General features: G+C 35.5%; 1 protein-coding gene across 2 annotated transcripts; it reads left to right on the top strand.

Annotated features, from left to right (window-relative positions):
• Positions 1 to 1,479: 1,479 nt before the first annotated feature.
• On the top strand, positions 1,480 to 22,348 carry LOC143253630 (uncharacterized). 2 transcript variants are annotated; one of them, XR_013029745.1, is made up of 3 exons: positions 1,480 to 2,593; positions 7,701 to 8,154; positions 22,141 to 22,348. XR_013029745.1 is itself a non-coding variant. In XM_076507791.1 (2 exons), exons 1-2 carry the CDS (start codon positions 1,867 to 1,869, stop codon positions 7,928 to 7,930), a joined length of 957 nt encoding a protein of 318 aa, XP_076363906.1. In that variant the 5' UTR covers positions 1,480 to 1,866; the 3' UTR covers positions 7,931 to 10,087. The 2 variants fall into 2 exon arrangements, 1 of the variants encoding a protein (XP_076363906.1); XM_076507791.1 differs by lacking the exon at positions 22,141 to 22,348 and having other exon boundaries at positions 7,701 to 10,087.
• The last annotated feature ends 1,174 nt before the right edge of the window (positions 22,349 to 23,522 follow it).

Below are 23,522 nucleotides of genomic sequence, written 5' to 3'. Positions count from 1 at the left end.
TTATTTGTTCTTTCCTTTACTGGCCGAGTCCGAAAGTACTATATAAAACACATTTCCTGAATTAACAATAATTTCGTGGCAGGAATTTAGGTTTAAATTAATGTCTGTCAGGCCTATCAGAAACGTTTGGTTCTCTTCACCCTGGCCGTGACAAATTGTTAGAGTTTGGATGGGACGTATTCACCGGGCTTGACTTTGGTAGAGTATGTTATTAGAGATGTGTGGTGGCCTAACAGATATCAACTATCTTCCTGAATCTGCACTTTACGAATAGCTTCATACTTATTTATCGGACATCTATTCATCTGAATACCACGATGGATGCGGAACGCTTAAACACCATTAGAGGAAAAAAAAAAAGACAGCAAACGTTATGCTAAATTGCGTTAAATATTGCCCATTGTCACCTACCGGAGAGAATAATCCTGATGGTGAAAACGAAGTGTATAATATTTCAAAGTTCTGTATTATTTACAGAATACTGTTGGTAATTGTAAGCAACATGTGGCCATCGCCAGTAAAGCCTGCATCATGTGTCTTTCAACAGTGTAAAAATATTAATAACCGGCTCATGTGTTTTCAATCTTTAAAAACAATCTGCAATTCATTCTATAGTATTTAGCTGACACGAGTTCGTTTTATAATACTTATGCATTTATGATGTGTGCTGTAAAAATGTGAAACTGTGTGAAATACTATCAGTTATCTAACACGAGTATGCTTCATATTATAAATGAATCTACGATGTGAACCGTAAAAGTGTGAAACTGTGTGAAATACTGTGTTGTTATCTGACACGAGTTCGATTAATTTGTTTTTTTTTAATTTCGTCGCAAAGCTATTCAAGGGCTATCTGCCCTAGCCGTCCTTAATTTAGCAGTGTGAGACTGGAGGGGAGGCAGCTAGTCATCACCACCCACCACCAACTTTGAGCTACTCTTTTTACCAACAAATAGTGGGATTGACCGTCACATTATAATTTCTCCACGGTTGAAAAGGCGAACATATTTAGAGTGATTGGGATTCGAACTTGTGAATAGATCGCCCTGACCATCTGGCCATGCCGGGCCAGTTCGATTTCTATTCATAGATCTACCATGTGAGCTGTAATAAATTCACACTGTGTATGTAAAACATTGTGTGCTGTTATATAGAGAAAGACAATGTACGCTAATAAAGCATACGTTACGCTTCCTTCCTTCTAAATTTTATTTAAAAAATGTGTAATTAATTATAAAAAAGCTATCACTGAGGGCAGTTTTTAAGCAATATAGACATGACTTTTGTCTATAGAATTAAATGTGAAAAATTCGTTTGACAGGTTTTTATGCATAAATCAAGTACAAGGCAATTAAACAAAAGCTATTTCCGCATATGTTGCTTTATTGTAAAGTTATATGTCGCATGTTTTATACACGCGGTTTTCAGGCGTATGAATAGTTCGACACATCACGTGAACTTCCTCAACCAGTTTGCATGAACGGTTGGCCTACTTTATTCTTCTCCGAACCCTAAATAATCTTGGCTGCTAGAGTTGGTGACGTCGAACTGAGTTCAGATTCAACTTTTGACGTTGTCATACAATTTCCCATGTTAGTCAAATACTAGCTTTCGCAAATCACGCATCCTGAAGTAGCCACTGTCACAGCGAAAACTGTTCCCTGTTAGACCGCCCTGTAGGAAACCTTTATAGTTCGTTTGTATAGAAAATATGAATACATCGTAATATCCACTAAAGTGATTTCGATTTCTAAAACCGATGAATTTATGAACAAAGAACTAATATAACTACTAAAACTTTTAATAGTTAAGCGATATAAATTGGAATATAAATTAAATACGTATATATAAACCCAGCTAAAAGCAATGTTTCCAGAAATAATTTTAGCTGCTACGACGTTTTTCCGTGTTTTTGTGTTCCTGTGGTTGCTACAAATTAACACACAAAGGTTAATTGGTAATCTGCGAAAGTCGGCTTTGAAAAAATGGACAACAGAATTCAGAAATAGTTTGTTCTTCATTGGTAATATTTTATACCTGTTGTTATGGTTTTGCGAATTTTCAGTACTGACCGTATTCATTCTAACGGAACGTTGGATACCACTATTCACAACATCCATTGACTTGTGCACAGTTCAACTGATTGGTGTAACCCTTCTTTCTTGTTTGTACCTTGGAATAAGCTTAAATCTTTTGACAGAGCCTCTAGTTCAGCTTGCATCAAATTTCAAAGGCATCAGGCATAGAACAATAAAGATATTACTCAACACCTGTGTAGCATTTGTTGCAGTTTCCACAGCAAGTGTAAAGACGGCACATTTGGCCTGGGCTTATGAAGAAGAGACACTAAAAACTGGTGTTTTAATTTTTGGTCCTCTTGGCAAATTGTCAACTACTTGGAACTGGCAAATCGAAAGTCTTATATGTCGCGTACTTATATCGAAAAGTGACGTTTTAAAGGATGTATTTGTTAGTGTACCATACCTTATGTACATTTTAACTGTGGTGCTATTAAGATTCTGTATCAAAGAAAGGACGCGTTCTTCTGTCTCGTTATTGTGTGAGCCAGAGAAGGGGGAAAAAATGGCATCAGGTAAGGTGTTATTAATTCGAAAACCCTACATACAAAAGTTGTATAACCCAGGTCATAACATATATTACACAGCACTATATTGGCTTCACTCCAACAACGTAAATCGCATTAAACTGTATTTAGGACATACAAATAGGTGTGGGCTTGTCTTATTGTTGGTTAAACTGGTTGTGAGTGTCATATATATTCACCTTTACTATTATTAAATAAGACATCATTTTAACGTAAACTTCTGGCCCGGCATGGGCAAGCTTGTGAGCGCGTGCGACTCGTAATCTGAGGGTCGCGGGTTCGCATCCTCGTCGCGCCAAACATGCTCGCCCTTTTAGCCATGGGGGTGTTATAATGTTATAGTCAATTCCATTATTCGTTGGTAAAAGAGTAGCTCAAGAGTTGGCGGTGGGCGGTGTGGACTAGCTACCTTCCCTCTAGTCTTACACTGCTAAATTAGGGACGGCTAGCGTAGATCGCCCTCATGTAGCTTTGCGCGAAATTGAACAATAAACCAACCAAACAAAACCTATCAACTTACGTTTTTTATATGGAACTAAGAATCCACTGTTATCAACTGATATAATTGAAATAGGAGCAACTGCCAGACAAAAAGAATATCACTTTTCACTTTATATTTGAGATACCCTTATACAGTTAATATTTTCAAGGACCTAACAGTCTAATATCTTTATAAAAACTCAAGATAAATTTAATCGAACTCTAATGTATACAATTTGAGAGTTTAATATCAAACGGTGATATTTTGTTTAGGGTTATTAACAGTTAATGGATACAGAGATGATCAAATGATTTCTAAGCGTTACGTTTTAAATGTCAATAACAAATAATGATATACTTAATGTTAGTTGGATCAGTATTTTGACTTTTGTTACAAGTTTGTGTCAAAATAATAAAGATAATTTTATGGTAATAACTACATTTTTAGTCGCGGCATAGTGGCTTAATGAATAACTTCGAGTTTTTCAAGTACAAAATTTTAACTCATAGTTCCGTCACCTCTTGACTGATTTGAAATCTATTTACAGTTTTGGACTCAAGAGGTTAAATCCTTATGACTAATGTATTGTATTTATCACCCCCAAAGTCTCATAGATTAGTTTATTTAAACTTTGCCTAAATGAAGTTCAAGTTCAACTTATATATATGTTGCATCTACAGGATATATATATATATATATATATGTACACACACACATATTTAAGGAGAAAAATATCTCAAAACTTGATGTTTTGGAAGACAGTGTGTGTTGTATTATAGCAAAGCCATTCTCGGTTATGTCTACAGAGGAGAATTGAACCCCAAGTTTAATGTTGTAAATCCGTAGCCTTACCGCTGTCCGACCGGGAGACTTTGGAAGACTGAACCTTGTGAACTGTAAAAGGTTACACTTTTATTTTTATATATATATCCTTGCAGGTTTAAAGAAAAGTTGTACTTTTTTCAATTGGAATGTTCACATATATTGGTATTCCCCTTCACAACGGTCGCAAATGAGTATAATAATAATATCGTGGATATACAACTTTTTCATCAAGTCGCTTCTTTTGAGAATTCAAGTTGATTTTATAATTTTGGAGACGGAGTCACAGAAAAGTGGTCTATGGCAAAGGAGGCAAAATTTGACATACTTTATTTGATTATAACGTGACAACTCCTTTTCAAGATAAAAAATTTGCGGGATTTATAAATTCAGTGCCTCAAAATTAGCTGCGAGAGAAAATGGGAGTACACCCAATAAACCTGCTTTCACATAGCGAGCGTCGAATAATCTACTTGACCTTTGTTTTTGAATTCCACGCAAAGCTACACGAGGGCTATTTTAGCTAGCCGTCCCTAATTTAGGAGTATAAGGCTAGAGAAAAGCAATTAGTCATCACTACCCACCGCCAACTCTTGGGCTACTCTTTTATCAACTGGCATTGGCTGTTACATTATAACACTCCCAAGGCTGAAAAGGCGAGCATGTTTGGCGCGAAGGGGGTTCGAACTCGCGACCCTCAGAGTCGAGTGCCTTAACCACCTGGCCATGCCGGGAGACGATTAAGAATAGCAACAATATTTAAAAACACAATTAGATACATGGTAAAGAACAAAGAAAAACTTTACAATAAAACCATTGTATAAACTACAGAAGTTAAGTGTATTTAGTCTACGGCTTAAAAGATAGAGCTAACATGAAACTCGCATTCTTCTTCATCGACCTTATTCCAATTTAATTTTGAGGTCGGTTAGTATTAGTCAAGAAATCTTACACATGGATGGTTGGTCCTAACAGTAACCCAGATGAGCAATATTTTGGAATTAAGCACAAACCTAAACAAAAGGCTATCTGTACGCTGCCCATCACTGGTATTGGAATTCGATTTTTTGCGGTATAAGTCCGCAAACATGCCGCTATTCCAGTGGAACAACAATGTTCGGTGAAGGTAATTTGAATCCGGTACCTACAGATTGTAAGTCGAACCCTCTAACCACCAGGCCAGGCTCGGTGAGACTCACGTAGTTGTGCCTGTTCTCACGCTTACACGCATTAGTTAAAATATCTCACGTTTTTTTCAAACTAACAACTTTCTAAACACATCATGGTTCTGGACCAGCTCGCTCCATATTTAACATCACATTGATCCACGAAATGAACTATATTCCATTATTTTGCTTTATTGAATAGAACACTTTTAAGGAAGCACGCCCCAAGACGCCCATAACGATATGTGCGTGAGATTTGAAAAAGTACAACTTTTTTGCGCAGTAAAATGCTTCGAGCGTCGAAGGCAGTCGCTTTGGAGAGAGAAGAGTCGCGAGACATGCTTTCCTTAAATAATGTTTTATTCAATGAAGCAAATGCATTTCTTGAATCAATATTATATGGGGTTAGCTAGTACAACAACTACTATTCGTTTCAGTTTTTTTTGTGTTTTTTTTGGAATTTCGCACAAAGCTACTCGAGGGCTATCTGTGCTATATACATATACATATCTGTGCTAGCCGTCCCTAATTTAGCAGTGTAAGACTAGAGGGAAGGCAGCTAGTCATCATCACCCACCGCCAACCCTTGGGCTACTCTTTTACCAACGAATAGTGGAATTGACCGTCATATTATAACGCCCCCACGGCTGAAAGGGCGAGCATGTTTGGTGCGACGGGGATGCGAACCCGCGACCCTCAGATTACGAGTCGCATGCTTGACCATGCCGGGCCTACTAATGTATCTAAACATGAGAATAGGCCTAAATGCTTAATTCACACGTTCAACGAGTGAGTATTGATAACTCTGTAAGTTACACAATGTAAACGGCATCAAGAATGACATCTGTTAATAACGAGAAGTTAGCTAATAACAGAACAAAGGGAAGAGGGTGTCGCGAGTTATAAATATAGACACCAAATCGTATGCCAGTTAAACATGTTCTCCCATAGGATCGTTCTGAAATACCTGAACTTTGTTCATGATTATTTTGTCAACCTGTGGAGAGACCGCTAGATAATGAATAATTAGAACTAGATTATTGTCTTGTTGGTTTTATACAAATTCGCCCCCGCTAGTACAGCGTTATGTCTCCGGATTTACAACGCTAAAATCAGGGGTTCGATTCCCCTCGGTGGGCTGAGCAGATAACCCGAGGTGGCTTTGCTATAAGAGAAACACACACTCATACATATTGTCCTTTTATTTATTTATTGTCTTATTAACTCTGTGTCGCATTTTCATTGTTGCTATTATTAACAGAAAAAGCTACCAGCATCAGTATATTGTCATATACTTTCACGGGTGTTGATTTATTTAACACAATGATGTTGTACAGAACACGTAAAATTGAAACAACGGTTTTTTATGTCTATGTAAAGACGTTAGGGTCAAATATCGATATGAATAAGCTTTATATATATATAATTTTAATACTCGTTCTTTCTGTTTTTAATTTTTTAAATAAATGTTTCATCATTTTCCTAATGCTATTAATCTGTAAACCAACTCATCTTTCAACATTATATAAATATCCCAGTGAACTGTTTCTGTAATTTTCTCACAAGCGCTCGACCCCAGTATCGAAACTTTCTACAAGCACAGCCCAGCATATCCGGTTGTTAGGATATTTTACTCATAATCTGATGGTCTCGGGTTCGAATCCCTACCACATTAAACACGCACGCCCTTTCAGCCGTGAAAGCGTTATAATGTTACGGTCAATCCTACAATTCGTTGATAAAAGAGTAACTCAAGATTGGCGATGGGTGGTGATGACTAGCTGCCTTCCCTCTAGTCTTACACTGCTAAATTAAGGACGGCTAGCGCAGATAACCATCTTGTAGCTTTGCGCGAAATTAAATGCAAAACAATCTACAAATTTATTTTTATATATCATATTAACGTCAAATTTCTAAAAACAATAAGTATTAGCTGTGTCCGTATTCATTTTATTAGTTTATGTTGTGTGTGACCAATGTTCGAGCTCGCGAAACGTTGCTGAACATGCTTTGAACTTTCAGAAAATATCTAAGGTAAAAAAGTAGTCGTCAATTTGTTATTCAGTTAGCTTTAAGAGCCTTTTATCTGGCCATTCAGGTCATGTGTCGCATGAGGTGACGTACAGATTGAAGATACGAAATATCTTATCATTTGCTTTTCTTTTGTCAATAAGTTATTATATATACCAATAGCTCAATGATACATAATCCAAGTATATTTTAAGTTATAATACAGAGTACATTTTACTGTATTTGTGATGCAGAATTTAAGCTACAAAAACTGTATAAAACGGCTATCTCTCAACACATGTGCTTGCAACTTTTATATATACAATGATGAAAACTCAACTGTCAAAAGCTCTGGCTTTGGAGTCGACGGCTGCTTGTGGGAAGAAAAAGAAAGGAAGTTAATTGCAGTGTTTATTCAATACATTTTATCCCACTAAAGTACTCTGAAAGGTTAAAAGGGTCAGCTGATCAATTTAAATTTATCTTCTAGTTACTAATAAGGCCTTGAAAACTGCATAACTTGTTCCTAATCTGAAAAGTAAAATAAGGTATGGTCTGAACTCTGTCTCAGAAGTTTTAACAATAACCAAATTATTTGTACTTTCATCTCTTACAGATCGGATTTCTTACCTTATCTGTGACAATGAAGTCAACCAACAAAACTGGATAAATCGGCTATCTCACAGTATAGCTGTTTGGATTGTACTGGGTCGTCCTTTAGTGATGGTGCTGGCCTCTTCGTATTTGGAAGGAAACTATTACGATTTATTTACACATGTTCTGTTGACTTTTACCACAATTTCACCAATTATAATTTCCTTGGAGAAGATTTTTGTTAAAAAATAAAATTCCACATTGTAACTTAGTACGTAGTAAAGCAGCTTTAATGTAATATGTTTAAGTCATATTTGTATTTAAAAATTGTCGGAAGTTGCTCAGTGGTTAAAGTGTTTGTACTGTGAATCCGAGGGTTTTATAGTTCGCGGCCCTCTGACACAGAAAATGTTCTCCACTTTATGGGGCGATGGATGAATTATACGAGTGGCGGTCAAGTTTTACTGTTCGCTTAGGTAAGTAGTTGGTGGTGAGTACTGCTAGCAAATTTCTTCTCTCTAGTTTATCACTTCAAAGTTGGGGACATCCATGTACGAGGCTGCAATTTATGTTACTCTGGGAGAATGATACATTAAAAATGTTCTTATAACAAATTTAAAAGGCCATGATAATTCAATTAAAAATTCCAAATAAATAGTACTTAGAGTATAAAATTAAAAATTCTTCTTTTAATTATTTATTGATTTATTATTAAGTGTATATTTATATCTAAACGGCTCAAAACAACAGCAAAAAACGTTCAATTCTTCCTTAATATTTGAATACGAATTTAGTATTCCACGATATACATTCGTGCAATTGAAGTAAATGAAGCCTGTTTTTTAAGAAATATTTCAATTTACATTATAAGTCTTTATATCAGTTGTGGAACTTTTTTTCCTCCTAATGCACCCCTTTTTTAAAAAATAAAATATAACAATAAAAGATTATATTGGTCATTCTTTCTGAAATAGATAGTTTTTCTCTCTTTAACAACGAAGCTAAACATATTACTCTTTTAAGGACATTTAACATCATAAATAAATAAGTGTGAAAAGCCCTAAATTTCGGAGCTGGTAAGCCGGGTTCTAATCTGTGCGATATCATAAAATCTTTTAACATGCACGGTAGGACGTTGGTGACTCACTACCTTCCCTATGGTCAGTAGTTCAAAACCTGAGACAACAGAAGTTACATTGGGATACCTGCTGTGTCCCAAGCGAAGAATCGAATCCCAGATTTTAGAGTTGTAAGTCCTTAAGTTTATCGCAGTCCCACAAGGGAACAACAATCCCTGAGATTTGTATGATGTAAGCAGTCTCCATTTTTTTAATCAATAAATAAAATATCAACGTACCACATTCTTCGGCAATTAGCACATTAAGTTTTTACTCAGACGTTCATGTAAAAGTGAACTTATGTAATTTAAAATGAAATATCGTAAAATTTCAAAACGTAGTCCTTATGGCATCTACTGATCACTAAACTAAATTCATCCAGTAGCTAACTATAATATAAAGAAACATTGGCTAAAGCTGAATGTTACATATGTACATAATTTTTGCTGGCACCAAACTAACGTACTGGTAGTTATAATTTATAATACTAACATTCTTGTTGTCTAACTGTCTTTTTCTAGCTTTCTGTGATTCCTTTTATCTTTCGTTCCTTCAGGTTTATTTTTAGTTTATTATCACCAGCTGAGAGTACTCGTAAGATAGTAAGAACTGTATAAAGAACAATGTTGTATAACATTCTCTTTTCTTCTTTCTTTTGTTATTAAATTTATAATTATCTCATTATATGTTAATTCCATTCTTCCATTCCCTGTTTCGTGGACAATGATAATTGACTCAACCGATGAAGTACTTGTGTCTAAATTTAACACAAAAAGTGTATATAAACAAGTGGAAATGTACCCTATTTCAGGGACTTTTTATCCCCCTTCTCGAGCAAAAGCCCTAAAACAAAACATTCCATATACAGTGTAAGATAGTTTCCAGTTAGCATACAAAAATATATGGAACTTGAGACAGCCAACTCTGGTGACAGATGCTAATACGAAATAATGAATCATCTTTCTCGTGAGATTCGTAAGACTAAGCACATAAGTTTTTGAAGCCCACTATTCTTAACATTGATAGGCCTAAAACTTGTGAAGTTTGAATCACTTTATTATATTGAACTTAAAGTAAATGCAGTTCGAGTTTCTTTAATTTGTTTAACTGTTTGTGAAATATTTAGCTTACATGTCCTCACAGTTACTTGATATCTCTTCACGGCATACTGGCCCGGCATGGCCAAGCGCGTAAGGCGTGCGACTCGTAATCCGAGGGTCGCGGGTTCGCGCCCGCGTCGCGCTAAACATGCTCGACCTCCCAGCCGTGGGGGCGTTATAATGTAACGGTCGTTGGTAAAAGAATAGCCCAAGAGTTGACGGTGGTGGTGATGACTAGCTGCCTTCCCTCTAGTCTTACACTGCTAAATTAGGGACGGCTAGCACAGATAGCCCTCGAGTAGCTTTGTGCGAAATTCCAAAACAAACAAAACTCTTTTTTATTGTGTTACTTTTTGATACTTTGAAAAAAGAAAACATAATAAAAATTAACTGTGTTTAATTTATGAATATATAGTTTCATAAATGTTGTACATTCTAAAACAAACCTTCCAGGTGACTCAGCGGTAATCTTGAAAACCTTGTAACTCTGAAATGTGGTGTTGTTATGATAGGCTTAATGCAGATATCTACTTTGCAAAATGGTGCTGAATGTATTTGTGCCGATTGTTAATAAGTTATGTACAACATATATTTATATTAAAATTATTATTTACATAAAGCATGTACATGTAAAAACTAGAATATTATTTTCATATAACATTTATTAAAGAATATAAAGAGAAGTAAATGTTGTTGACAATTCAAGGACATTCCAATGCTAATTGTTTTAGGAGATTGAAAATATGGGATTGAGCGCAAAGTTCCTTAAGCAAAGAGATGCTTATCCGCAATGGTTCATTGTTGTAATAAACAATAAAGCATTGTCTGAGGGAAAATAAATAGGAAGAAAGCATGTCTAAATCTCACCGTTATGTTGTAAGAAAATAGAAGGGTTCATAATTTTTTTTAAAAATCATATTTCAAGTGGGAATAAAAATGATTTGTTCAAGTAGCCAAACGTCAAAATATTGAATACAGAATTATGCACATGTGTCTCTTTAGACGTCAGAACATCCTGCTATGTACAATTTCCTGCATGCTGTTTGTTTGCCTGTTTTTGAAAAACTAGATGCACGAAAGTGCAATATGACGTCATTTTCAATTATTGTTTTCTTTTAGATGTTTGCGTATTTGTACCAGCCGTTCCTATTGTGTAACTGATATATTACATAAAAGGCGCTTAGTCCACAACACCCACCGCAAAATAACGATCTTTGTAAGTATTTCAGTTTAAGATCGCCTGAGATTTTCTAGAAACTCGGAAGACAACCGGAGACTTTCAAAAATTATCTAGTTGTTATTAAATGTAAGAGTGGATTGTTTACTCAATAAATAGAATATTAAGTAGAGTTAGTTGTAGTTAGTATAACTTAAAGATGTAATCTATCACAAAACAGTAAACATTAAGCAAAAACATGAGAAATAAATTTACCATATCGTATATCGTAATAGGCTGCATTGACGAACTATTATAGTCTTTGGTTCGTCGTTAGCCTAAACTTCGTGGATTAATTTGAACACTCGACGAGAATAAACGAAGTCAAACAACATGTTGTAAAATTAATAACTTTACTCAGTTTTTTGGTCCTAAGCTCTTTAGAAACAGCGAAAGGTCACTAAACGTAAATTTATTAAAGCAATATATATAAACATTAAAAACACATTTCGTAACTCACTGTGATACAAGTAGAATGCGAGGTGCTAATCGATTGATGATATTAATATTGCAAATTATTCTGATTGATCTAATATAGGTTTATTGTTTTGCAAAACTTTTGCATGTTAATAGCAACGTTAGGCATCAAACAAGTGTATATAAAAGAAAATCTTAAAATAATACATAACATAATGCTTAATTTAGTGAAAGCCAGTGACGACATCTACAAAGTATTAGGGCTGGTAACTTTTAGGAAACTATTTAAATGAGACTTGAAATTTTAACGTGTGTTTAAATGCTGAGAGCACCGAAAGCAATTGTGTATTAGGAGGGGGGTGATTTGTGGTATGTTCCTCGAGAAAAGTTTTTATTCAATAAAGAAAAAATATACACTCCCTGAATCAATATAGTACATAACAAATCCTTGATCCAACTTGTTAACCACTCATAATACCTTATAGAAAGCTGCTAACTGGACCCAAACTTGAGACTTGTCATCAATGAGGGTGAGTTTGAGAATAGGCCCAGATGAAGATAATGTCGTTCTGAATGGGTGAGAGTTGGTAGTCCTGCAGAGTATCACTGTAGTTGGTAGGATTACTTGTACAAATAATGCAAAATCGAGTCCAGGTAACAATAACAAATTAATGATACCATACACGTTTGATGCTTACTACGCAATATTTCTAGATCATAATGTCATCATAATTACATAATGACGAGTTTTCTCTAGCCAACAAACATATAAATTAAAATATAAAGCATATTGTTTATAACACTGCCTCTTCCTAATTTGTGAAGTATCTTCATTAATCCGAATGCACAAATAAAACAGCAAATTTAACTGTCCATTCATTAAGCCTTTCTGGTGGATTTCTTTTCCGAAAGTTATGTTACGGTATACAGATGAGGTAATTTCTCGTTCGTTATCTTTATCTGCTGTTCTTTCGTAGAAGTTCTCTTTAGTTAGGTGGTCGAGCAAATCCACTGATAGTTCTGCGCTTGGTAATCCTTGGATGGTACTGACAGTAACCTGGGCTCCTTAGTAGGTTAACTAACTATCTGTTAAATATTTTGTTAATGAAGTTATTCATCTCGTCTTTATCTCACCAAAGTACATTAAAAGATAATCGTAATGATTGACCATTGGCTTGGACTGCCTGTTATTTTGAGTTCTGTAAAAAAACTTCATTGATTGTTTTTAGTAGAGCATATACAGTCATGTGAAAAAGTTAGGACACCCTATGAAAGCCTGTGTATTTTTGTAACATTTTTGGATATATAGACATTTAATCTCAATTTTAACAATACTGAGATATTATAGGAATATAAATAATCAATTAAAACTAAAGAAAAGACTTTTCAAGATTTTCTGTAAATGTAATTCCACAAAAATGCATATTCTAACTGAGGAAAAAGTTAGAACACCCTACCCTCTAATAGCTAGTGTTATCTATCCCCTTTGGCTGAAATAACTGTGGTAAGACGCTTCTTGTAGCCATCTACCAGTCTCTGACATCAGTCTGAAGAAAGTTTGCCCCACTTCTCAATGCAGAATTCTTTCAGCTGTGAGATGTTTGAGGGGATTTCTTGCATGTACAGCCCGTTTCAAGTCACCCCACAGCATCTCAATGGGATTAAGATTTTGGCTTTGACTCGGCCATTCCAGGACTCTCCATTTCTTAGTTTTCAGCCATTCCTTGGTGGATTTACTGGTATGTTTTGGGTCATTGTCGTGTTGCAGGGTCCAGTTCCGCTTCAACTTTAATTTTCTTACAGATGGTCTCACATGATCCTCAAGCACCCTCTGATACACAGTAGAATTTATGGTGGATTCTATGATTGTGAGCTGTCCAGGTCCTGCTGCAACAAAGCAGCCCCAAACCATGACACTTCCACCTCCATGCTTTACAGTTGGTGTGAGGTTCTTTTCCTGGAATGCTGTATTTGGTTTACGCCAAACATGTCCTCTGTTCTAGTGTCCAAATAATTCAATTTTGGACTCATCTGTCCAAAGAACATTATTCCAGAGGTCCTGAGCTTTGTCTACATTCACTCTGGCAAACTTTAGTCTGGCCTTGATGTTTCTCTTTCTCCCGTACCTCCCATGCAAGTTAAACTTGTGCAGTCTCTTTCTGATTGTAGAGGCATGCACTTTAACATCAACAGTAGCCAGAGCCTGCTGTAGGTCCGTTATGACATTTTAGGGTGTTTGGAGACCTCTTTTAGCATCTTGCGGTCTGCTCTCGCGGTGAACTTGCTTAGACGACCAGACCTGGGCATATTGGCAGTTGTTTTGAAAGCCCTCCACTTGTTGACTATTTTCTGGACAGTGAAATGGCTGATTTCAAAACGTTTTGGGATCGTTTAAAATCCCTTATCAGACTCGTAAACTGCTACAATTTTCTTTCTGAAGGCCTCAGACAGCTCTTTTTCTCTCACCATGGTGCTCACTCTCACTTCAACGATCAAGAGCACACCAAACTAAATGTCTGAGGTTTAAATAGGGCAAGCCTCATTCAAAATGCTGAGTAACGATCTTCTAATCATATGTACCTGGTGTGATACACCTGTGTATGAGTTGAGCCATTTTAAGTGGGAATAAATGTGGGGGTGTCCTAACTTTTCCTCAGTTAGAATATGCATTTTTGTAGAATTACATTTACAGAAGATCTTGAAAAGTCTTTTCTTCAGTTTAATTGTTTAGTTATATTCCTATAATCTCTCAGTATTGTTAAAATTGAAATTAAATATCTATATATCCAAAAATGTTTACAAAAATACACAGGCTTTCATAGGGTGTCCTAACTTTTTCACATGACTGTAGTTCTTCTGAACAGCTACGTAACTTTAAAGCTGATTTAAGTATTTTCCGAGTAAAGTTTTAAAAATTCCGTTAATGTTGTTTCTTAGCTTTTCTTTATGCAAGTACAGTAGGTCCAATAACATTTTTAAATCTCTCTCTCAAACATCGGTGATTACAGTGTGTGTCCTGTAACTACACGTTTGGTAATTCATAAATGCCAATGAAATATCTTAACCCCATGTTTTCTGAGGCTGTTTTGTGATAATTGCTAATTGATCCAATGCATACGACCATATCTCTCCATCATGTCAATGTAAGATGGATGAATAGGTGTTGTCTTGGTTTTTTCTAAACTCCAACAATCTGACACAATAACACAAATGAGGCTGATTCAAAGGCCATCACTCATCTGTATGAAGATCTATAGACACCCCAAATCTTAAAACAAAATGAATTGCAAAATGTCTTTGCTGTGGTTGCTATTGCCTTGTTAGGAATGACATACTATTCTGATCATGTAGTGAAATAGTCCATCATAACCATGATGTATTTAATCTTATTGTTATTCTGTGGCAGAAAGCCATGCATCGATTGCAACTTTCTCAATCAACGCTACAATGTAGTATTGATATGGCTACCCGTGTTTTTTGTATTTTTTTTTTTGTTTATCACAGCATAGTTCACATGATTTTCTCAACAGATTCACGGCCTTCAATCCAACTATCGCACTTCTTCCAGTATCTTAACATTCAAGTATTCAGCTATCGAATGCTGTGGAGTTGATGAAGTGCTTTGTAATGCAGAAATTGTGGATGTACCAACTGTAGTCCATCCTTATTTCTTACCACTGACATCTTTTCCTTTCCAACATAACAAACACCCCCTCCTGTAAGCATAATCAATCCCACTGTGCTCGATACACTGTTTCTTCAAATTATGTGGAGCAACTGTTTGCCACACGGTCTTTTCTGCCATTATTTTTGATCTATTAAATAATTGGCTTCAAGTTCGTATCTTGTGGGTATCACACCTTAGATTAAACTGTGTTGGCACCTCAGCTTAGTTATATCACACCTTAGATTAAACTGTGTTGGCACCTCAGCTTAGTTATATCACACCTTAGATTAAACTGTGTTGGTACCTTAACTTAGTTATATCACACCTTAGATTAAACTGTGTTGGCACCTCAGCTTAGTTATATCACACCTTAGATTAAACTGTGTTGGTACCTTAACTTAGTTATATCACACCTTAGATTAAACTGTGTTGGCACCTCAGCTTAGTTATATCACACCTTAGATTAAACTGTGTTGGCACCTCAGCTTAGTTATATCACACCTTAGATTAAACTGTGTTGGTACCTTAACTTAGTTATATCACACCTTAGATTAAACTGTGTTGGCACCTCAGCTTAGTTATATCACACCTTAGATTAAACTGTGTTGGCACCTCAGCTTAGTTATATCACACCTTAGATTAAACTGTGTTGGTACCTTAACTTAGTTATATCACACCTTAGATTAAACTGTGTTGGCACCTCAGCTTAGTTATATCACACCTTAGATTAAACTGTGTTGGTACCTTAACTTAGTTATATCACACCTTAGATTAAACTGTGTTGGCACCTCAGCTTAGTTATATCACACCTTAGATTAAACTGTGTTGGCACCTCAGCTTAGTTATATCACACCTTAGATTAAACTGTGTTGGTACCTTAACTTAGTTATATCACACCTTAGATTAAACTGTGTTGGCACCTCAGCTTAGTTATATCACACCTTAGATTAAACTGTGTTGGTACCTTAACTTAGTTATATCACACCTTAGATTAAACTGTGTTGGTACCTTAACTTAGTTATATCACACCTTAGATTAAACTCCGTTGGTACCTGAAGTTTCCAGAGCCATCTGGTTAACTGGCATTCTGGATAACAAAAATTCACCAGCTTCGTTAATGTTATATGATCTCTCCAGTGTGTAAAAGTTTTTGTTCATATAGACATTGACGAAAATAATTTAGGGCTCCAACAACACTTAGAAGCTTTTTTTAAAGCTGTATTATACCTCCTTTCCGAAGCGTTCATTGTTTTACTATAGTAAGTAATCACGTGATTTTTCCGTGTTATATTCCCGAAACTACTGCTTCTACTGCAAAATTCTTCATATCTGTATTTGATTTCAGTGGATTTTTAAGTTTGTTTTTTGGAATTTCGCACAAAGCTACTCGAGGGCTATCTGTGCTAGCCGTCCCTAATTTAGCAGTGTAAGACTAGAGGGAAGGCAGCTAGTCATCACCACCCACAGCCAACTCTTGGGCTACTCTTTTACCAACGAAAAGTGGGATTGACCGTCACATTATAACGCCCCCACGGCTGGGAGGGCGAGCATGTTTTAGCGCGACGCGGGCGCGAACCCGCGACCCTCGGATTACGAGTCGCGCGCCTTACGCGCTTGGCCATGCCGGGCCGATAGGATTTTTAAGACCTGGGTACATCAGTACAGGAATAGTGATTAATTTTCCCTTCAGTTTGTTGAATACTTGCTCAAAATATCAGAACAAATTTGATACTGTTTACCCCCCGCTAGTACAGCGGTATGTCTACGGATTTACAACTCTAAAATCAGGGGTTTGATTCCCCTTGATGGGCTCAGCAGATAGCCCCATGTGGCTTTGCTATGAGGAAACACACAGACATACTGTTTCTCAAGTACTTAAATTGAACCGCTAATCGCTAATGGCCAAGTGTTTACGGCGTTCGACTCGCAATCTGCAGTTCACGGGTTCTAATTTCACAGGCCAAACATGTTCGTCTCTTTAGGTGTGGAGCTCTTAAAATGAAGCGGTCAAGTGCACTATTAGTTGGTAGAAGGGTAGAACTAATAAAAGGTTATACTCACTAGCTAGCTTTCCTCTAGTGTAAAACATCTGATTTAGAACGGCTACCAGATAAACATTAAGATACTCTTCATTATATATGTAAACGTTATACCACTGAAGGATCCGAATCATGGATTCTCTTCACAGTTCGCTAATGATGTGGCAGTCTGGAAAAGTGCCGCAACACCAACAATAGCAGCCACCAACATACAACCACAACTAAATAGAATAAGCAAATACTGTCAAAAATATAGAATAAAAATAAATAGCAAAAACACAACTCGTAGTCTTTACGAAATTTACAAAACACAAAAAACAACGGCCAGAAATATATATGAACGGCACACTACTTCAGACTGCCCCATCGGCAAACTTTTTAGGTCTAACCTATAATTCAAAATTAACTTGGATTAACCACGTTAACGAAATTAAAAATAAAGTCTGGCGAAGAACTAACTATGTTTGGAGTCTAATTGGCAAAAACAGTGGAGCATCTACAGATAACATAATAAAAATCTACAAAACATATATTAGACCAGTAATAGATTATGCAGCTCCAGCATGGATAACTGTAAGCAATAAAATAATCAAAACCAAACTATAAACAATCCAAAACACACTCCTCACAGCAGCATACAGAATTCCAAGAACTATATCATCTCAATTCATACACAAATATTCGGACATACCAACCATACCAGATAGACTCCTACATAATACAATAACGTGCTTCGATAAAAATTGCATGAAAAATGAATTACTATGCGAACTAGATAGGTACCTCATATATGATGAAGTTAGTCCTAAACATCTATTCCCAGTCAATTTATATTTTAAACGCAAAATAAATAAATAAATAAGAATAATAAAAATTAATTTTAAAAAAAGTGCCACGAACAAACTTGACATTCTGCTGATAGAGCAAAATAACAACCATGTACGTACCACAATACATGGACATTGCCCTGAAAAGGATCAGAATAATATTAAGTTCACTCTGACCTAAAAATAAAATAATTACAAATTTCAATACTGCAAGACCACATAAGTACGGGGAGGAGGAAGAGGTCAAAGAGGACCTGACCCTCCAGGGTATGAACATACACTTAAACACCGAGAGAGAGAACATTAAGTAGTTTTAAACAAAATTTGACAAACTTATCAGCAAACAATAATTTTGAAATTAAAAACATAATTTATATTTTTTAAACAGACTATATTTTCATAAACAGATGTTTGTAGATCTTATCGGGCATATATATTGTATTAACAACACATTTTTTAAATAACAATAATTTCACGTATTTACTTTCCAGCTTTAAAATTGTATTCAGTTTTTATAACATTTATTCTTATGATAGAGAAAAAGCATAACTATTGTAAAATCATTAAGGCTGAGATAAGTTAACAAAGTATTTTACAAAGAAAATACAAGATTTACAAGTAGAATTAATAAGAGGTCAGAATTTATTTTTATCATTAGTTTCAAGTCGGTTCGGCATGGACAGGTGGTTAGGACACTTGACGTAATCTGAGGGTCGCGAGTTCGAATCACCGTCACACTAAACCTGTTCACTCTTTCAGTCGTGAGTGGTGTGATAATGTGACTGTCAATCGCGTTATTCTTTGATAAAGGAGTAGCTAAGGATTTGGCATGGGGGGGGGGTTATGACTAGCTGACTTCCCTCTAGTCTTACACTGCTAAATTAGGGTGGGTAGCGCAGACAGTTCTCATGTAGCTTTGCGCTAAATTCAAAACAAATAAACAAGTTCCAGGACAACCCAGCTCTAGTTAGACTGGTAGTAAAGTAGGACATTTTATCAAACCGGATAAAATAGCCTTGAATATGTTACTCGTTTTGACCTAAATTAAAAGTAAGACCTAAGCTTGAGTATCCAACACGAAATACACGTAGTTACTAATAAAAAATAGAAGGAAGTGAGACATTTCCCACGCAAAGAGGTTAGATATTTTTTTATCCACTTTAAAATTGTAAGAGAGTGGTACAGGCTGGTGTAAAAAAGGCAAATCAACCTGCACAGTAAACAAAATTAAATAATTGCACATGTGAAGAAACGTAAACATTCAAGTTTTAAACTTAATGCGTGTTTGTGTGTGTGTTGAGGAATATTATCTAAAACTGAATCGTTGAGTATAAATAAGGTTGAGTTTTCAGATATTACTTATCGGAAACGTCACAGACTTACAAAGCTAAAATCAGGGATTCGATTCCCCTCGGTAAACTCAGTAGATAGCATGATGTGGCTTTGCTATAAGGAAACACACACGCACACTTATCGGGAAATAAAGTTTCTATAATTTTGTTAATCTGCCTAGCTTTCATACAAAGTGTAAAAAATAATGTTAAAAACGTTTATTGAGTTTTGTAGTTTTAACTGGAGTAGATTGACGCGTTTCTTGGATGCCATATTAGTTATGATAAATTGCAATACGGGCCCGGCATGGCTAAGCGTGTTAAGGCGTTCGACTCGTAATTTGAGGGTCGCGGGTTTGAATCCCGGTCGCACCACACATGCTCGCCCTTTCAGTCGTAGGAGCGTTATAATGTGACGGGCAATCCCACTATTCGTTGGTAAAAGAGTAGCCCAAGAGTTGGCGGTGGCTGGTGATGACTAACTGCCTTCCCTCTTACACTGCTAAATTAGGGACAGCTAGCGCAGATAGCCTTCGAGTAGCTGTGCGCGAAATTCAGAAACAAGCAAACAAACAATAAATTGCAGCAGTGATATGTTTATCAACGATATCGTTTTGTTGTTTCACGTGACAATATCAATTTAACTCGTGATGCACGAAAATAATATCCTAATAAAGGTGAAACAACGAAACTTCAGTGTTAATAAATACGTTGTGTCTGAAATTAACTGTGAATAAAGTATGTTAAAAAAATACACATGTTTAAAACTGTGCTTAAAATTTCCTAGCATCTCAAGTAAAATAAAAAAGTAAGGGTGGTTTCCGGGTTGTTTTTTTTTCTTTTAGCGATTTTTGTTTGTTTGAATTTCGTGCAAAGCTACACGTGAACTATCTGCGCTAGCAGTCTCTAATTTAGCAGTATAAGAGTAGAGGGAAGGCAGCTAATTATTACAACCCACCGCCAACGTTTAGGCTACTTTATTATCAACGAATAGTGAGATTAACCATCATGTTATAACGCTTCCATGGCTGAAAGGGCGAGCATGTTTGATGTGACAGGGATTCGAGCCAGAGACCCTCGGATTAACTTAACCCACCTGCTATTTTTATATTTTTTTCAGATAATGATTTCTAGTTATTACAGTCCGGGTGTGGTCCAATGTAACTAGAAGGGCAATGAATTAAAGATATCAGATTTCTAGTTGTGATATCTCTGAATAAATTCTATACTTTCACTAGTGGGCAGGTTATACAAGTGCCTGTCAATCCCGTTATTCTTGTCAAAGTCCTACAAAGCCATTGCAGCAGAGAACGCCATTGACTGGCTGCCTTTGTTCTGATGAGGACTGGATTTTATTAGGTCGCACAATGGTTTTGTTGTTTAGTAAGATAATAATTTGTATTTTTAAGATATTTAGTTTTCACTGTAAGGATTGGATACTTTCTTATAAATACACAGATAGATAACAGTGGCTGGTCAAATATACATTAATAACTTACGACTGTTGTTGATCAGATAATTTCTGACTAAAGTCCAAGGCTTTGCTAACATTTTCCAGTAAGAATATTGGCTACTTTTAATATTAATCTTATCATGTTTCAGTACAAAATACTGAGTGACTGCAGCAACTGACTATTGCCAGTTAATCATCTTATTATGCAACTTAAATATTCTTTCTTTTTCAACTGTATTCGGATTTATTATTTTAGAAGTCTTCAGTAACAACTTCCCAAGTTATAAAAACAGTAATAGCAATGATCCTCATCATGGTTCTAGAATTGTTCTATGAATTTTCTCTATTAGTTATAGTTCTCACGTACACATAGCAAAGATTAATAAACAGCGGTCATAGTGGACATTTTTAATGAATATATATATATATATACATTAGTATTTAGGCGCTGGCGCAAGAGGACAATAGTTCATCGCCTTACACAACATTGTTTCTTACAACAGTATATTACAACACAAACAGGAGTTGTGTTCCATTGTATGTCCTATCTTCTCCGCTGTTTGATGAATACTTAGTTGAAGCAAAGGCTGGTTGAGCTGCGTTTAATTTCTGTCTGGTTTAATGGCAGTCTTTAAAGAAGTAATAGTCACTTTTTTTTGGTTTTTTTTTACCTTCTAAATGTTCTGTCATTCCCAAGTAAAACTTTAAGTAACAGTTAAATCAGAAGTTTTCAATTCTAGAGGTTCAAAGAGATTTGCTTACAGAAAGATAAAGTGACAGGAAGTTTGTTGTTGTTTTTAATTTCGCGCAAAGGCGCTAGTCGTCCCTAATTTATCAGTGTAAGATTAGAGGGAAGGCAGATACTCATCACCACCCACCGCCAATTCTTGGGCTACTCTTTTACCTACGAATAGTGGGATTGACCATCACATTATAACGTTCCCACGACTGATAGGGCGAGCATGTTTGATGTGACGGAGATTCGAACCCGCGATACCCAAATTACAAGTGGAATGCCTTAACCACCTGGCCATATCAGGCCCGTGACAGAAATAAAAGTGAAACTGGCACAGTTGAAAAACAATAAATAAAAATCCTTACATGCAAAGCATTGGTGTGTCTTTACTCAGAAAGACACAACATGTGGTTGAATGTCCTTTCGTACTGCTATTATTTCTCTATACCTGTTGAGACCAGATATAAAATAAATTTTCGTCACGAAAAACATACGTTTAACAACGAAACGTTTTGTTAAACCTAGATTTACATACGTCCATGATCTTTCTCATTTCAGTAACTTCTAATCGTTAAAAGCTATACAGTCTCATTTCTAAGAGAGAAGCAGGAGGGAAGACTGACAAAGCGCGTACAGGATAACTTGAATAATCTTTATACTCGTAGCCATAACATAAGTGGTCAGAGCACTATCCTTGGCCTGAGATGATGATTCAAGTTAAGTACACAACTACTTGCTTTTCACAGGTAGGATTTACTTTAACGTTCCTGTAGATAGTAGGCAGTCATAGATTAAATGTTTGACCAATAAATATAGAATAAAGAAAGACAACATTTACATATTATCTTTAACAGCCGAAAAATCTAACTTAAATTGAATTTAAAAAATGTAGAACAACTAAACTCAATTGGTGCGACTATCTGCGTCTGGTGCAAAATCTTCAACTCAAAATGAATTTAATAAATAAATAAGTCCAAATAAAATTCAAAACATTTTATAAGTTAAATTCAGGATAATAATAAAGTGCAAGATAGATTAAAACGCGAGTTAAAATGATAAGACTCACTAAATCATTTATATGCTGGAATTTTAAACTAACCTAAAAATAATAATAATGCAAAACAAATTAAAACACAATACAATTCAGGATAAACTCAAACATAATACAGATTTAAAAACTTATAATTAACACGGGATTTATAACTGTAATAGAACATAAATCTATAAAGTTGGGTAAAACTAAACTTATGGGTTATGACTTTGATATATGATAAAACTGAAATGAGCATAATTAGGTTAGGACCAACCAACATAACGCAGAAAATTTAAGTGAAATTAAAATTAACCAGCGAAAAGCAAATCTTTAACATAATATTATAAATTATGTGAAATTAAGCTTAAATATGACTTAAAATTTAAAAAAATCAGCATATCATACATTCATTTAGCTTACAGGGCACAAAAGAATTAAAATGAAATTCAAGCTAAATGTAGGTCAAATAACAAAATAAATTAAAATATGAATAATGTGTAAATGACAAAATAAATTAAAATATGAATAATGTGTAAATGACAAAATAAATTAAATTATAAATAATGTGTGAATAACAAAATAACTGAAAATTTAACCCAGAAGAGTTCTTGATGTTCAAGACCATGAGAGTCCAGCTCTACAGGTTGAGACACTGAATATGATTTCCTGAGAGCTATAATGGTATAGTTCCTCTTTCCTCTGGCACTTCCCCACAGATTTGAGAGTATCTGTATTTTCTCATGGAATATGTTGTAGAGATAGTTTTTGTCAGGGATTGTGTTAAGATCTTCCTTCTCTAGGACTTAATAGCGATATAATAATGGACAGCATGTCATTTACAATATATTTTTCTTAAGCATAGTAGAGATGGCTAGAAAGTGTGCAAAGGCATAACCTCAACTTGAAT

This window comes from Tachypleus tridentatus, chromosome 1, assembly GCF_004210375.1.
Source record: "Tachypleus tridentatus isolate NWPU-2018 chromosome 1, ASM421037v1, whole genome shotgun sequence".
Classification (NCBI taxonomy): domain Eukaryota; kingdom Metazoa; phylum Arthropoda; class Merostomata; order Xiphosura; family Limulidae; genus Tachypleus; species Tachypleus tridentatus.
This window is presented reverse-complemented; position numbering and strand designations above follow the sequence as displayed.

Bases quoted from the DNA above. Each gene is read 5' to 3' on its own strand.
- LOC143253630 (XM_076507791.1), top strand. From the start codon at position 1,867: ATGTTTCCAGAAATAATTTTAGCTGCTACGACGTTTTTCCGTGTTTTT. The intron at 2,594-7,700 runs GTAAGGTGTTAT...CATCTCTTACAG, and splicing joins GGGGGAAAAAATGGCATCAG to ATCGGATTTCTTACCTTATC.